Source organism: Lissotriton helveticus, chromosome 6 (assembly GCF_964261635.1).
Source record: "Lissotriton helveticus chromosome 6, aLisHel1.1, whole genome shotgun sequence".
Classification (NCBI taxonomy): domain Eukaryota; kingdom Metazoa; phylum Chordata; class Amphibia; order Caudata; family Salamandridae; genus Lissotriton; species Lissotriton helveticus.
The window spans coordinates 265,376,093-265,390,476 of record NC_136067.1 but is presented as its reverse complement, the minus strand read 5'-3'; the positions used below and the strand labels follow the sequence as shown (position 1 = coordinate 265,390,476).

The 14,384-nt window shown below is 41.3% G+C and overlaps 1 protein-coding gene across 1 annotated transcript in view; it reads left to right on the top strand.

Annotated features, from left to right (window-relative positions):
* The window catches only part of KLHL29 (kelch like family member 29), a 1,176,991-nt gene that overhangs the window by 1,076,484 nt on the left and 86,123 nt on the right, over positions 1-14,384 (top strand). The window contains 1 exon segment of the mRNA XM_078647716.1: positions 10,244-10,426. Coding sequence (XP_078503842.1) covers positions 10,244-10,426 — 183 coding nt within the window.

The window sequence follows — 14,384 nt, the reverse complement described above, 5'->3', positions numbered from 1 at the left end:
CAGAACATGTCAGCATTTCACGATTTTAAAATTCATGGCAGGGAGATACAAAACCTGTGAAAACAGGCAGAATTGCCGAAGGGTTTGTATCCACTTATCACGGTTAAGAAAATAGAAGAATTTGCCCATTCCTACTCATGAACATGCACTGAAACTTTCCCTTCAAATTACTAGCTGGTGACAGGGATACAGCTAACCATTGGTCCTCCAAGGGACCTTTCCATCTGACTGAGAGATAACGAGTGTTCGCATTATTCAATCAAAATCAATTAACAGTGCAACCCCTTTGGCTAAACAATGAGGACCAGAAATCGGTAGCTATGGGTTGAAAGGTTTATTACAAATTCAAAATTAAGTTCAAATACACTACTCTGAAACCCATGCGATGGAAATACAGAAAAGCCCCTAACCCACCAAGTCTGTGAAAGAAATTAAGGAGGACTCGTATGAGGCAGACAAGCAGTTCAGTCACAGCAATACAAAAGATTAATAATAACACAAGTTCTGTTATCTATGCATGAATCTAGTCCAAACTAAGAGGATGGCTGGATAACGTCCATTATGAAAATCAGAATGAGGCAGGAAAAGATTTTGTAGGGAAGTGTCAGCATCTCAGAAACTCAGTCAAGAGTCTTCTATGGGTCAGGGAGGAAGTGTTGGCCTATTCCATACATAGGATGAAATCAAAGTAGGAGTAGAAGTCTAAACCCCTTAATGATAAAAGGAAATGGTCAGGAGAAAACATAGGGATTTGCAAAGAGGGGTTTAGAATGCCCCAAGAGAGAATCTTACAGAAGTCTGGAAAGTATTGGCAGCATCTGCAAAAATCAAAAAGGGCATATGAAACTCTTAATGGGGTGAGCACTAATGATAACATCCAAAGTCCACTAGGTAACACCCCCTTTGTATGCCTCATCAGGGGTCCATTGTTCTTGTCCTTTTCTCATATGCCTGCTGCAACATCTGCAGAAAGTCTCACACTGGACATGGGAACAGTTTCCCATGTCCATGCACTCATCCGTTTGCTACATTTGCTCAATAGGCCTTTCAGTTAATGCTCTAGTTCCCCATGCTTCTTCATCAAGGTCGCCTTCTCAGGTTCTCTCTCTATCCCTAGTACAGTAATGTATCTATTCTACAGCTAGCAAAACATGTTACTACCTGCACGAAATGTCACATTACCATAAAAAGAAAAACAGCTTTATGCAGCATGTTGATATAAAGGCCTACTTAGGACAAGTTAAAGCATTAACTCAATGGTACACATTTAATATACCTATGCACAATTAAACACAAAGCAAATAGTGTCTAGTGCATTAGATTCACATTACATGCAACAGTCAGTAAGTCTTCAAAATCACATCAGTATGGCTAAGAACTACATTTTAATCAAATATATGAAACATTTTTGCACAAATTACATGACTTATTGTTTTAGGTTAAATCAAATTTGACATAGGTGAGGATGACTTCTATTAAGTTAACTAAGCACTAAGGGGCCCATTAGGATGTCGGGCGGATCGCCCAGACGTGGGTCCCGTGCTCACTACGCCACTGGAGTCAAGCTATCCTGGCTGATGACGACAGATAGCCAGAAACCGGTCCTAGGATGCTTGATTCCGGTCCAGGGAAGACATGGCTTGGCAGTTCGGGTTGGACTGTTCCCATGAGGCACAGGGTCAAGGCTGATTTGCATATGGCCATGTCTGAACTGGGGTGGCGTGGTGAGCAAAATAACAATGGATTAAACCCAGATCTGTGACTGGGGGTGAATGTTTAGCCAATGTGAAACATTCCGTCCATCATCTTGTGTGTTTTGCTGCCTACAATATCAAAGCACACATTATGAAAGTGGAATTTCATTTTTATTGTGAGTACACCATCTGCTAAAGGAGGATGGTTTAATTTCCCCAATCAGTTGTGGTAAAACACATTGATATGAGTAAATTCTCTAATCTTACAGTGAATGCATTCTTTAATAATGTCAAGTGCAACACTTACATTAGTTTGTTAAAACATACAAGAAACATGTGCCAAATGCACTTTCATACAGTGTCTGTTATTTTTTTGTGACATATTTGTGACTCTAAAGGGTGGGCTCCTTTTGCGCTGCATCCATTCTGGACCAAAATGATAACATACTAGGTGCGGTGTACTATTCCATGCAGACAATCTATACCTGGCCTTTTTACTGATCACCATCTGCACAGTCTTATCAGACAGACACTGGATGTTGAACATTCTCTTCATATCAATGACCTTGTAGGTTCCATGCAATGCTATTGGTGAAAAATTTGACCGTAGCACTCATATACGTACATGGTGGATGAGACATACTAGTTTTCAATATGCCACATATGTAAGATCATACCTTTTAAATTCAGAGCTGGCTGTTCTTAAGTCCTCAGTTCAGGACCTTCTTGACAGTTCTAGTTTTATTCTTAGTTTGTATCCAAAAGTTCACAAAAACATTTACCTTCATTCAGATAGTCTCAATTTCTCAAAGAATCACATAATGCACCATCTGTAAACCCTTTGGTCCACCTAAAAGGTGCATCATTCACTGTCAGCAAACAACCTCAATGTAATTTGAGGTTGACTGTCATTTGTCTGCCCATCGGATATTGGAAACCATCCCAAATTCAGGTAATCTCTAAAAACATACCTATTTACACTTTGGTGGTGATATAATGCTATTTCCACTTATGATGTTTGTTCAGTATTGCTGAGATGCCTTCTTCAAAAAAAGATGCCTGCAAATGTGCCTCATTTGAGAAAGTCATTAAACTAAATACCAATAAAAGCAAGGATAGAATTCAAAATGTTCAATCAATCAATCAGGGGCTTGTAAAGCGTGGCTACTCACCTGTGAGGGTCTCAAGAGGCTGGGGAGCGGGTCTGCTAGTCCCTCTGGGTATAGGATAATTCGAAGAGCCAGGTCTTGAGGTCTTCTTGAATTGCATCAGCGACACAGATTGCCTGAGGTGGAGGGGCAGAGTGTTCTAGGTCTAGGCGGCAAGGTAAGAGAATGAACTTTCAGTGGTCCTGGTCTTGTGGATCTTGGGGGCGGAGGCTAGGGCAAGTTGGGCAGAACAGAGTTGTCTGGCGGGTACGTGGAATACGAGGCGGTGATTCAGGTATGCTTGTCTTGCATAGTGGAGAGCTTTTTAGGCATGTGTGAGGAGCTTGAAGGTGATTCTCTTGTTGACTGGGAGCAAGTGGAGTTGTCGGAAGTATTGCGTGATGTGGCTGGGGCAGGGGGTGTCGAGGACTAGTCTGGCTGTGGTGTTTTGGACGTTCATAGGTATCTCCACAGACAACCATGAAATGGTCTGGTCAATAAGATCTTCAGATACTCTGTCGGTCAATCCATCCACAAAGGGGATCATTTGCTGTTCCAAGTTCTATGCAAGTCTCATGGAGCTAGGAAAAGCTTTGTTCTAGGAACCAAACTTTGGAAGTAACTTTAAAAGGAAATCATTCCTTGGTTATGTTGAGCAAAGGTTTAAAAAGCTTGTTTCTTTGTTGAATTGCACCACTTGATGGACTTTATGTGAGTTTCTTTTGCTCCAAGATATGGTTAAGATCCTGAGGTATACTTTATAAATGAATTAATGCTTGTGCAGTTTATAAATACATGCAGGTTAACATATGTGCTTTGTCCTCTTATAGTGTGGCTTTAGATTGCTTGGGGGGGCTTCTTTCTCTTTCCTCCTGCACTACCACCCTGTCCAGCTGCAGAAGGAAATCTCTGCCTGCTTGCCTGCTTACAGTTTCAAATTGTGTGGCAGTCCTGATGGGTGGTTCTTTGGACTGTGCCATATTATTTGCCAAAGTGTCTTGTGGTGTCCTAATGCAAGTTTCAAATACATATAACCAGTGGCGGAGGAGCCGGCAATCTTAGGACAGACAAACCGACATATGCACTGAGATCTCTGCAATCTGAGCTGCGTTGCCGGGTAAAGAACAGCAGGCACAAGTTCCCAGTCCGCATAGGAGCTCAAAGCCAGCTGCTCAGGCCAATCCCTGTATTACCAGCATGAGAGCAGCATCTGGATTTTTGTAGGGGAGTCTGGGAGCCTGTGCACTTGCTTCAGAGGAGCGGCAAGGCTGTAAGTGATTTTTTTTTTGTTATTCTCCCCCCGTGCTGGTCCACCACTTTTGGCAGATAGCTGACCCTACTGCATATAACTGTATCTCTTGCTGGTGTTTGTAGTAAAGCAGTGCAAAAGTGTAAACTAAGCAATGTGAAGGAAAACAAATCTGAGGAAAAAATAATTGAAGGCGCGAGCCTATTGTTAGCAATTGAAGACATAGACAGTTAAAATGCAATAAAGTAACCCAGGGAGGCTCATTTCTCACAACATTTAGCTTGAAAATAGTTTGTTAATGCAAAATATATGACCGTTTTATTTTCTGGCAGGTATGGAGATTTAAATGCACCAATGCATTTTAGTTCACATTTCCTTGCCTTAAAGCAGCTAAAATGCCGGGAATCGAATTATCGCCTTTTTGTTTTCTTCTGTGTTAAACTACATAAACTACACATTTGAATATATGCCTTTTTCTCTCACTTTAATTTCTTTTGTATTTCATCTATGATTTCTTTTGATAAGACCGAGGCTTGCCCGTATTGTTTAAAGCACGTTTCTATGCACACCGCTTCAAAAACGAAACACTAAAAATCAAAAGGCTGAACAATTTAGAGTGATCACGTAGTGAGCCACGTCTGTGTCTATGTATTCAGATGCCACAAAAGAGTGAGCAGAACTAGAGCAGAACTAGAACAACTTTCACATGGTGAATCTAATTATTCCATTAATACCAGAATATAACCTACTTAGAAATTTCCCATTACTCTACCCTGTTTTATTTTTCTGGCAGTATTACCTCCCGGTCCAGAAAGTAGGAATGGGCAACATGCAGTTTAGGTATTTATTGCAAGGTAAAATAAGATATGCCCCATCAGTCCGATCTGTTTTTCACATGGATTTTTGCTAGTTATTCTCTAGCAAATTTACATAGGAGAAATGGTGGAACAGTTCAAAATGTTTCCAAAACCTTTAATGCCAAATCATGCACAAACACTGTTTGCACAATAATATGCAGACAATAGATAGCTAAACGGACAGATGTTATGGATTACACCTTAACAACACAGAGCTATAACAACCAGGGCTTTTTGCTGTATACCCCCATTTATTGCCCCCATTTTGACTATTAGATGCTGGTTTTCTGACTCTGATTGTGCCCTGGGTTCTGTTAACCAGACCCAGGGCTTGTGCTCTATGTGAAAGGTACATGCTAATTAGATAGAATTACAATTGGTACTGACAACCTATTTGTAAGTCCCTAGTATATGGTAGGGCATGTAGTTTAGAGGCCCAGTAGATTTAATGTATTTAAGTGTGCACTGCTATTTGGCTTGCTGTCATTTTAAAATCAGCCCTGCTTTGCAGGCTCCTTTTAAATTAAAAGTATATGCAAATTCAACTCTACAGTTAAAGGTACTTCCAAAGTCTTAACCTTATTTTCACATATAAGTCACCCGAAGGCCTCCCCTAGGTGCTCTAGGTGTAGGATTCCTTGTAACTGTAAGCAGGGACATTATAAAAAAAGATTTATATGCCCTGGTGAGTTAAATAACGTCAATTCCTTTTTTTTCCCATTGAAGTACATTAGCTCATGGGCTAACATGGGAAGGCTTTATTAAACTTTAATAAAGTCCAAATTGACAGGAGTGAGCTAATATGATACTTCAAAGTGTCAAATTATGAGTTAGAATAATTTAAATGACTTCCAAAGGTTAGATTTATTATAAGTATGTCAGAAAAAAGGTTATAGGACCTGCTTTTCTCATGTTCCTGAATTGAGCCCTGCAGCAGGCTTTTCTGGTCGGCCAGCCTTTGACAGGTGGAACCAGACTGCTCTGGGGAGGTACGAAGTGGCCTGAAAGGAAACAGAGACATTTGGTGGGAGCAGATCTGCAGGGGCAGAACAAAAGGCAGGAAGGGGGCTGAGAAGCCAAACTGGTCTTCAAAGAGAGATAGACACTTAGGGCAGGACCCAGGCCTACCCCCACTTCCTACACATCCAGCTAGATGGGAGCTCCTGTAGTTGAATTAGCAAAGGAGATGGACCTTGAGCTCCATTTTGGTGTTTAAAGAACAGTGCTTACTGGTACAAGGATTTGCCACACAAGCGGAAGTGGTCATCGTTGAGCCACCCTGCACCACATTGGTCGGGGGTGCCGCCCTGCTTGCAAGCCCAGAAGGCTGGATAAATATGGGAGAGCTGCCCTGCAACTCCCATACCGCCTTGAAACTACAAAAAAAGAAGGATTTGCCTTGCTGGACCCTTGGACTGCACAAAATAGTACTGCACTCATAAGGACTTACCCTGCTGCACACTTTGGTCTTCAGCAAAAAAAGACTATGCAGTGGAAGTTGAAGGAGTGGACTCCCTGAAAGCAACAGGTAAAATAGCTCCACATGCATCGTCTCCACCAAGAAGAACCCTGCTGATCACCGTCACCTAGACTTTTAAGGATTTGGCCAGATGCATTTTGGGAATTAAAGCCCCAATGTCCCAAGGAACAACTCATAGATTCTGGAACCCTGGATTGGTGTTGTGGACACATTGGAACCCCAAAAAGACCTTCTGGAAGAAGATCCAGAAGTCTGAGATCTTTTGGATAATTTTTGTTAAAAAGCTTTAAGTTGACAAACCCGTCGTCGAGAGTCAAGCCGGCAACGTTGCACCGCGACCCGGCCTGAAATTCAGGTTTGCTGCGCTGAAGCACCAGAGCTTTTGGTAGTCAACAAGTTCCTAGGAACTGTGCAAGGCATCCTAGGTTCCTAGGAACTTGCACAGTTCCAAGGAACTGTGCAAGGCATTATACTGTAGCAAGCTGCTGACAATGAACCCAAACACAGCCTGCTGAGGAGACCTGCTCGATGTCGAGAGAAAAATCTAAAAAAAATAAAATTACCAAGACAAAAGGTAAAACCTTGACCATGCCCTACCGCTCGTTGTGTCTGATCTGGGCTCCACCGCAGTCAGCATTTATTCTTTTAAAATGCATTTCTCCTGTTCCTTACTTTAGATTTTTGTCATTTGGGGTGTCATTTTAATCATAGAAATATTTCAAATTTTTATAAATTGGTATTGGATTTTTATTGTATATTAGGTCTTACTATGGTGTTTTTAAATGCTTTATTCACCTGCCTCCTAAGTTAAGCCTGCTTACCTGCAGCCAGCTACCAAGGGTTGAGCAAGGGAATTATTTATTGAGTCCTTGACTGGACCTTTTATTGTCATTGTGGCCTTATTACTAGTGGTGGAGACCTACCTACACCTACTAATAAACCACCTTCCAATAAGAGAAAACAGTCCATTTTGCTCTTCATTTACAATGTTGGGTCAGGTTGCAAATTCCCCTCCTTGCTACCATAGCAGATACATGTTTTAAGGGCTAACCCCACTTGTTCAAGTCTGCCAATTCACACAAGCAGTTTATTTTTGCTTATATCCTCTAATTAGGTTGTCAGTTGTAGTATGTAGTGTATTTTGTAAAGCGCACAGCTGCCCCAACGGGGCGTCCCGGCACTGTATAACGCTGTGGAACCCTTCCTTGCTCTCCCTGTGAGATACCCTTCCTGGGCACCCCCAAGGTGAAGCCAGGCATCCCAGTGTTGTAGGGGCCGTTGTGGAGATTAAGCAAGCTATTGCCCAGAGTTGCAGCGTGGGACCCATGATTAGAGTAGGCGCCGAGGCGAGAATTATCGAGTCTGCGGACATTGAGCTCAAGACCCTGCCACGTCGGGACTTGAACCCTGATCCCGGGCCTGATCTCTGCTTCAGTCTGCCGCTCTAACCAGTGAGCCACACTTCTCCACGTTGCTATTCCCATTTCTTCTATTGGCTCAGCAATATTAATAACACCTCGTTCTGTCACAGTGTTATTTATGTATGCTTAATTAAATATGTGGTGCTCGATGAGCAAACCTGTTTTATGCTCTCGAACTGAAACCCGGTAACAAAACATTGAAAAAACTCCTGATTTGGGGCGGTAAATCATTTACATAAAGGGAAGGGGATCCGCTTTCCACAAATATTATTTTGGCAGGCATTAGAAGCTTTTTAAAATATTTAAAATGTATGCAAGTAGATTTTTTTTTGAGATGCAAGAAGCTATTTGCAGACAGATATCGCCTTTAAATGTAATAGATTTGTGCTCCTGTGAACAGTTCGGCCATCCAGAGGTGTTTCTGTATAAATATTTAATTTCTACTTTTTAGTTTTTTCTTACTCCCGCTTGTCAGTAGTTCCCTATACCAGCACGCATATGAACGGTCTTAAAAAATAACACGTATTGTAAATTAAATGTAAATAATGACATCTAAAAGTATATATTTATTGTCTTATAGAAATGTTGTTCTGTATGACTTAGAACATCTGAAATCATGGCTAATTAATTAAAACATTTTACAATAAGTAACATTGTAAATTAAACAAGACTGTACAATGAGTGAAAATTGTCATGGCTTTACAATTTTCATAGACTCGGAACACTATAAATATAAAATGCAAACAAAACAAAAGGAGTGCTTTTGAGGACTGGTTTATTCCAGGAACTTGTAGAAACAGAGATAAGCAATACTTTAATGTACTTATTCAGTTTTCTGCATAGAAAAGTGAATGATTCTAAAGCTCTCTTCTGCAGCAGCATCTCTCCCAGTGCTGGCACATTCTCTGAGCTAGGTAAACATTCTAGTGCTTTGTTGGAATTCATTGATCCTCACAGGCTGCAGTTTTGCGAAGAAGGTTCAGAGATATGTGACTTGATGATGTAATAAGGCTTGACTTAAGTACTGGCTGCAGATCTCCAGGGTAGATATTGACTGGCTAGGGGCCAATTAAAATGCAGCATTTTGGAAGCTTGTCTGATTTACAATTATTGATAGGTCTTCCTACTGTCTTTCTTTTCCATTCAATACTTCCTTTTAAATATTGATCTAATTAAGAATATATCTACAAAATGTTGTACTCTCCTGCATATTGTTTGTAATTGTTTGCATACAACGTATGTTGCCCTTGAGAAATATTTATTGGAATTGTTTGCACTAAATCTGCTCTTAACCTTATGAATGGTTTTAACATTTGTATTAAATTACATCTCCCACAGGAACACATGATGTACAGCGCACTATAGATCTGCTCTCAACTTAATTTAAGTCATCTAGGGATCAGGTCACATAAAGAACTGTGCCTGTGTTATGTCTGCTTGTCTGCAGTGAAGTTGAGTGTAGGAGTGTAATAATCTATATTAGAACATTGGAATGTGGAGCACTCTATTGAATACAATGGAGTGCTTGGTGCTTCTACGGGCCGGTAAAGGCCCAGAGAGCAACATTCCAATCTTGTTTGAACAAAGGCCGCTTGGAGCCCCAGTGGATTTTAATCCCCTCAGGCTCCAAGAGGCCTTTGTTTTATTTATTAGAACATTCTGCCCTCTAGTGGCAGAATGTTCAATAGCCTTATAGCCCTTCGTAGCTGGGCTAAACTGGCTATTAAAGTCCTGCTCCTTTTTTAAAGGCCCTCGCTGAACACTGGAGCGGGCCTTTAATAGCCGGTATAGCCAGCTACGGCAGGCTTTAAGGCTACAGCAATACATCACGATATAATATAGCCTTATAGCCCGCTGTAGCAGGCTATACCGGCTATTTAAGGCCTGCTCCAGTGATAAAGGCCCGAGCCGAATGTCTGGGCCTTTAACAAGGGAGCTGGACTTTAATAGCCTGTGTAGCCCAGCTACGAAGGACTATAAGGCTATCAGAACATTCTGCCACTAGAGGGCAGAATGCTCTAACAAATAAAACAAAGCCCTCTCTAAGCCCGAGGGGATTTAAATCTCCTCAAGCTCCGAGAGGCCTTTGTGAAAACATTGGAATGTTGCTTTGCGGGCTTTGCCGGCCTGTAGAAGCACGGAGCACTCCATTATCTTTAATGGAGTGCTCCACATTCCAATGCTCTAATATAGTTTAGTGCTGTTAAGAGATGGAGGCCTTACTGCTCTCAATCAGATAACGCTCAACTTTTTCATACTTTTGTGTTATCTTGCAATCTTGTATTTATTTCAATGCTGTTCTCTTCACAGCAGGCAAGTTCAGCTTGCACATGCTACAGTTTTATATGTCTTGGTAAAAGAATAACATTTTACATGTTGTCCTTCGAACCCTAGGAGTGGCAGAGGTGATTGTCCTGGTTGGCGGACGTCAGATGGTTGGAATGAATCAGAGGACGCTGACCGCTGTCACGTGCCTGAATCCACAGAACAGCAAATGGTATCCACTAGCTAGCCTGCCATTTTACGACAGGGAATTCTTTAGCGTGGTCAGCGCTGGAGACAACATTTACCTATCCGGTAAGAAACATATTGATGACAGACTAGAAATATTTGTTTTGTTTCATAAAAACAGTAAATTTTGCAACACCACATGTTACCCAGTGAGTGTCATTAAATAAAGCTTGTTTTTATGTTCCCTCATACTTTTATTCTTGTGCATAATGTACAAAACTAATTTCGTGAGGACTAAATTTGCAATACGTACTCAGTTGACTTGTTGGACTTTTGAGATGGCTGCCTGTGTTAGGTGTACTCTCAATTTCTGTGCACTGGTGGTCGAACTCTTGTGCATTGCTCAATTTATTCTGGTGGTGTGAACCCCAGCACTTACTTTAGGATACCACATTTATCACAGCATACCATATGGTGGCAATTTGTTTTTTTGAGCTGCACGAATGTTTGAAAATGTAATCTTCTTATAGTTTGTGCTTATTTCCCTTGTGTTTCAAATGTTGCTAGCTTAGTTTGTTAGGGTGGATTCCATTCAATTCATTCCCATTACAGCAAAGTATACATCTGCATCAAAGAGTCCAAACCTCCTTGCTTTACTAGTTCTTGTTTATTATATATATATATATATATATATATATATATATATATATATATATATATATATATTACATTCTTTTTGTAATTTAATCAGTACTGTCTTGTGGAAACATATCCTTCCCTGCAGGATTTTTCTTATCACGTTGAAAGACTCATGGCCTTGATGAGTCTACCCTCCCAGGAAGGGACAACATCTGCTCTGCTCGGTGAGAAACCACTGCACCCTAGTTATTATAAAGTAAATTAGAATGAACTTCCGAAGGATATACACACAACACGTCAGCAGGACGTGGTACAGGGTTGTAGCCACCTATGATGCACTGAGAACCGGCCAGTCAGGAGTTCTCAATAAAGTGATTATTTACAAAAACAAAAAACCCTGTGATCTGCATGTTGGAATTAGGCAAAATAGTAAGTGATACAAATAAACTGCAGACACCATAGACATAACAAATTTATTTTTATCTCAAAATGAATATTTGAAACACATAATTTCAATAAGTCAAGACACACCACATATTTAACCCTCAAACTCAAATGATATTAAGTGTCACCTTATATCACTGTAAAGCAAGGGCAATCAGAAACTCTCTTTTTCTGAGGTCTAAGGTGTCATTGTACTCTAGTGTTTGGGAGCCCCTATCACAGTGGTATTACTGTTTATTTATTATCATATAGTACATGGCATTCTGCAACCCCATTGTTACACCCTGTCTCTAATTTCTTTATAATAGGCGATTTGTGATACAGCCACTTACCCATTATTCAGAAATTGTGCCAGAACCCAACTGTAATAACTTATTACAGTTGAGTTCTGACACTGCAATGCCTGCTGCCAGAGCCAGCAGATGGGAGGAAAGCAGGTCAGGTCACAGAGTATAATTTAAACAGCTGTTTAAAGAATGCAATCAAAACACTGCTATTCTTTCTTCTTCTCAGTTTATCTAGCTATACAGTGACAAGCATAAAATAGATAATTATGGCAACATGTTTATTTTTTTGCACTCCTTGGGTAATTAGAGAAAAGATAGAATCTTTCTGAATGTTTACACTATAGATTGGTTTTTTTTAAAAACCTAGCTTATATAAAACTGCTTCTAATGTCTTTTTGCAACAGATAGGTAACATTTTTATGTATTTTAATTTTTATTATTCACGTTTGGTCTTTAATATGAAACAGCTATGCACCAAATAATTAAGTGGTTTGTGGGAAAAGTTATGGTGTGACAATATATTATAAGGAATAAAGTTCCCCCTGCCACCCAGGCTCCCAGCCAATCGCGGCGCTGCTGTCACCATGACAGCAGCATTGTGACTGGTCTGAGCACCGTGGTTTGGTGCTCAGACAGGGACTGGGAGGCTGTGCATGTTCTCCACCCAGGCCGTGCATTAAAGCCTGGTGGAGAACATGCAAAGTGCATGTGACTGTTTGGCCAGCCCAAGAGGGCTGGCCAAATCTTCATGTGCACTCAAAAAGCAAACCACTCTTCCTTCTGCTTTGGCCAGTCCAGCCCTGCCACCCTTCCCCCCCCTAACCTGGCTCCGAATATATATATATTGTTTGCACTGCTTAAAGAGCAGTGGGGTGACGCTCCTCTGCATTAGTGGAGGAGCCACCACTGAACAGATGGGCAGAATTCTCAGAAGAGAAACTGCCCTTCTGTCTGAAAGGTGTTACTCTGCACCCACCCCTGCAGCGCTGTCTTTTGACTGGCAGTATCTCTGTGTCACAAAAGCTCTTCTGCTCTGAAATTGATAGCTGGCTGGTTGATTAGAAACTTTCTAATACCTCATCATGCCAATGTCCATAAGCTATGGGAACGCATAGCATGTGCAATTACCTACCTGCTTGTTGCGAGGAGAAGTGCAGAGTACAGGAGAAAGAGCACTCAGAATGGAGAGCGCAGCGCAGCACTGACCACGCTACCATTCAGTGGGATGAATGCACGTACACACCACCTGGCTCTCTGTTTTAATTAAAGTCCCAATGTTATGAAATACATGCCGGTTTCAGACGCTGGCAGAGGTGCATCTATTTCCAATGAGGACAGATGCAATGAGGAAAATGATTAATTTGCAGATGTTTTGTTTTTGTAGAGTTAACGGCTTAATACATTTTATGTATAAGCAAATTATTATGAAAACTGTTGTTATGCATGTGGGGTTTAATTAATTAAGGAACATGTATCTTAAAACTTACAACAACATACAGCTGTTTAATTATTAAGTTCAATACCACCATAAACTTTGACTGGCATCTATATAAAGTCTTTACACGAATGTGCTCAAGCCCTGTAATCAAGCAAGCGCACGTAAAAGACGACGGTGGCCATCTTGGTTTGGTCAACTTTATATTGGGAGGGAAGGGGGGCGACCAGATAAGGACCCATTCTGAGGAGTGAAAAAGGCTGCTTTATTGAAACAGGGGCACATTACAATGAACATCCCTGGCAACTGCCTTACAAAACTTAAAACCTCACCAATGCATCTGAATACCTGACCCCGCCCCCGTGATCCCCTTATCATGCCCCCACCCTGACATTACCATATATCAACATTAAAATGTATTGCAGTAAAATTATACACTTTTATTAACCAACATCCTATGCCTGCATTTTTAGAACAGTAACTCACCCAACCTTTCCAACTGAACTTAAAATTACCTGCCTACCGTTTTGCTGTCCCTGAACCCAGCTTCAACGGTAACCAGAAACTTCTGCCAACCCTGGCAAACTTTAAAAGCCCCGCTCTGAACCTGTTCCAAGCAACAATACAAACAACTACCCCTTGCACACCTGACCCAACAAAGATAGCCCTAACCCAAAACCATACTTCGGAGAGAAAACTAGAAATACTGGTAATAGGGGGCGGGGGGAGAGGAGTGTCTTCACTATTGGTACTACGCTCCCAGCCACCAGGTCACCAAACCTAAAATGGTGGCTGTGAGCGTTTGCCCTCTAAACTTATATATTTGGGCTACAAATATTTAGCCCGATCTAAAAATCCAAAGTGGAGGAACGGGGGCCTGCCCCAGCCCCTCCCAAACCGCCCAAGGGGGGAGACCTCTCTCTTTTCGGCTGCCCTCCCCAAAGCCCCCATTGCCTGAAATACAAGTAATAGTGCAGTTTTCTGATGTAACACAGAACAAAATTAAGGAAGTGTACCATCATGCTGCTGTCTTTGGCTCACCATCAGCAACAACACAAGAGATCTCAACTCACTGGAGATCCGGTCTGCAGTGCAAGTGGGAGTAACTAGTGGAATTCATTGTCATTCTCCATTTCCCACTGCAGAGTCTTACAATAATTGAAGTGAATGCTGTAACTCAGTGTGTCACAACAAGCAATCTGTGGATTGGCTGCGCTGACTCATATGCCTTGTCTATGTTATGATTCTTATGTATTTGGAACTGCTCTGGAGAGACGGT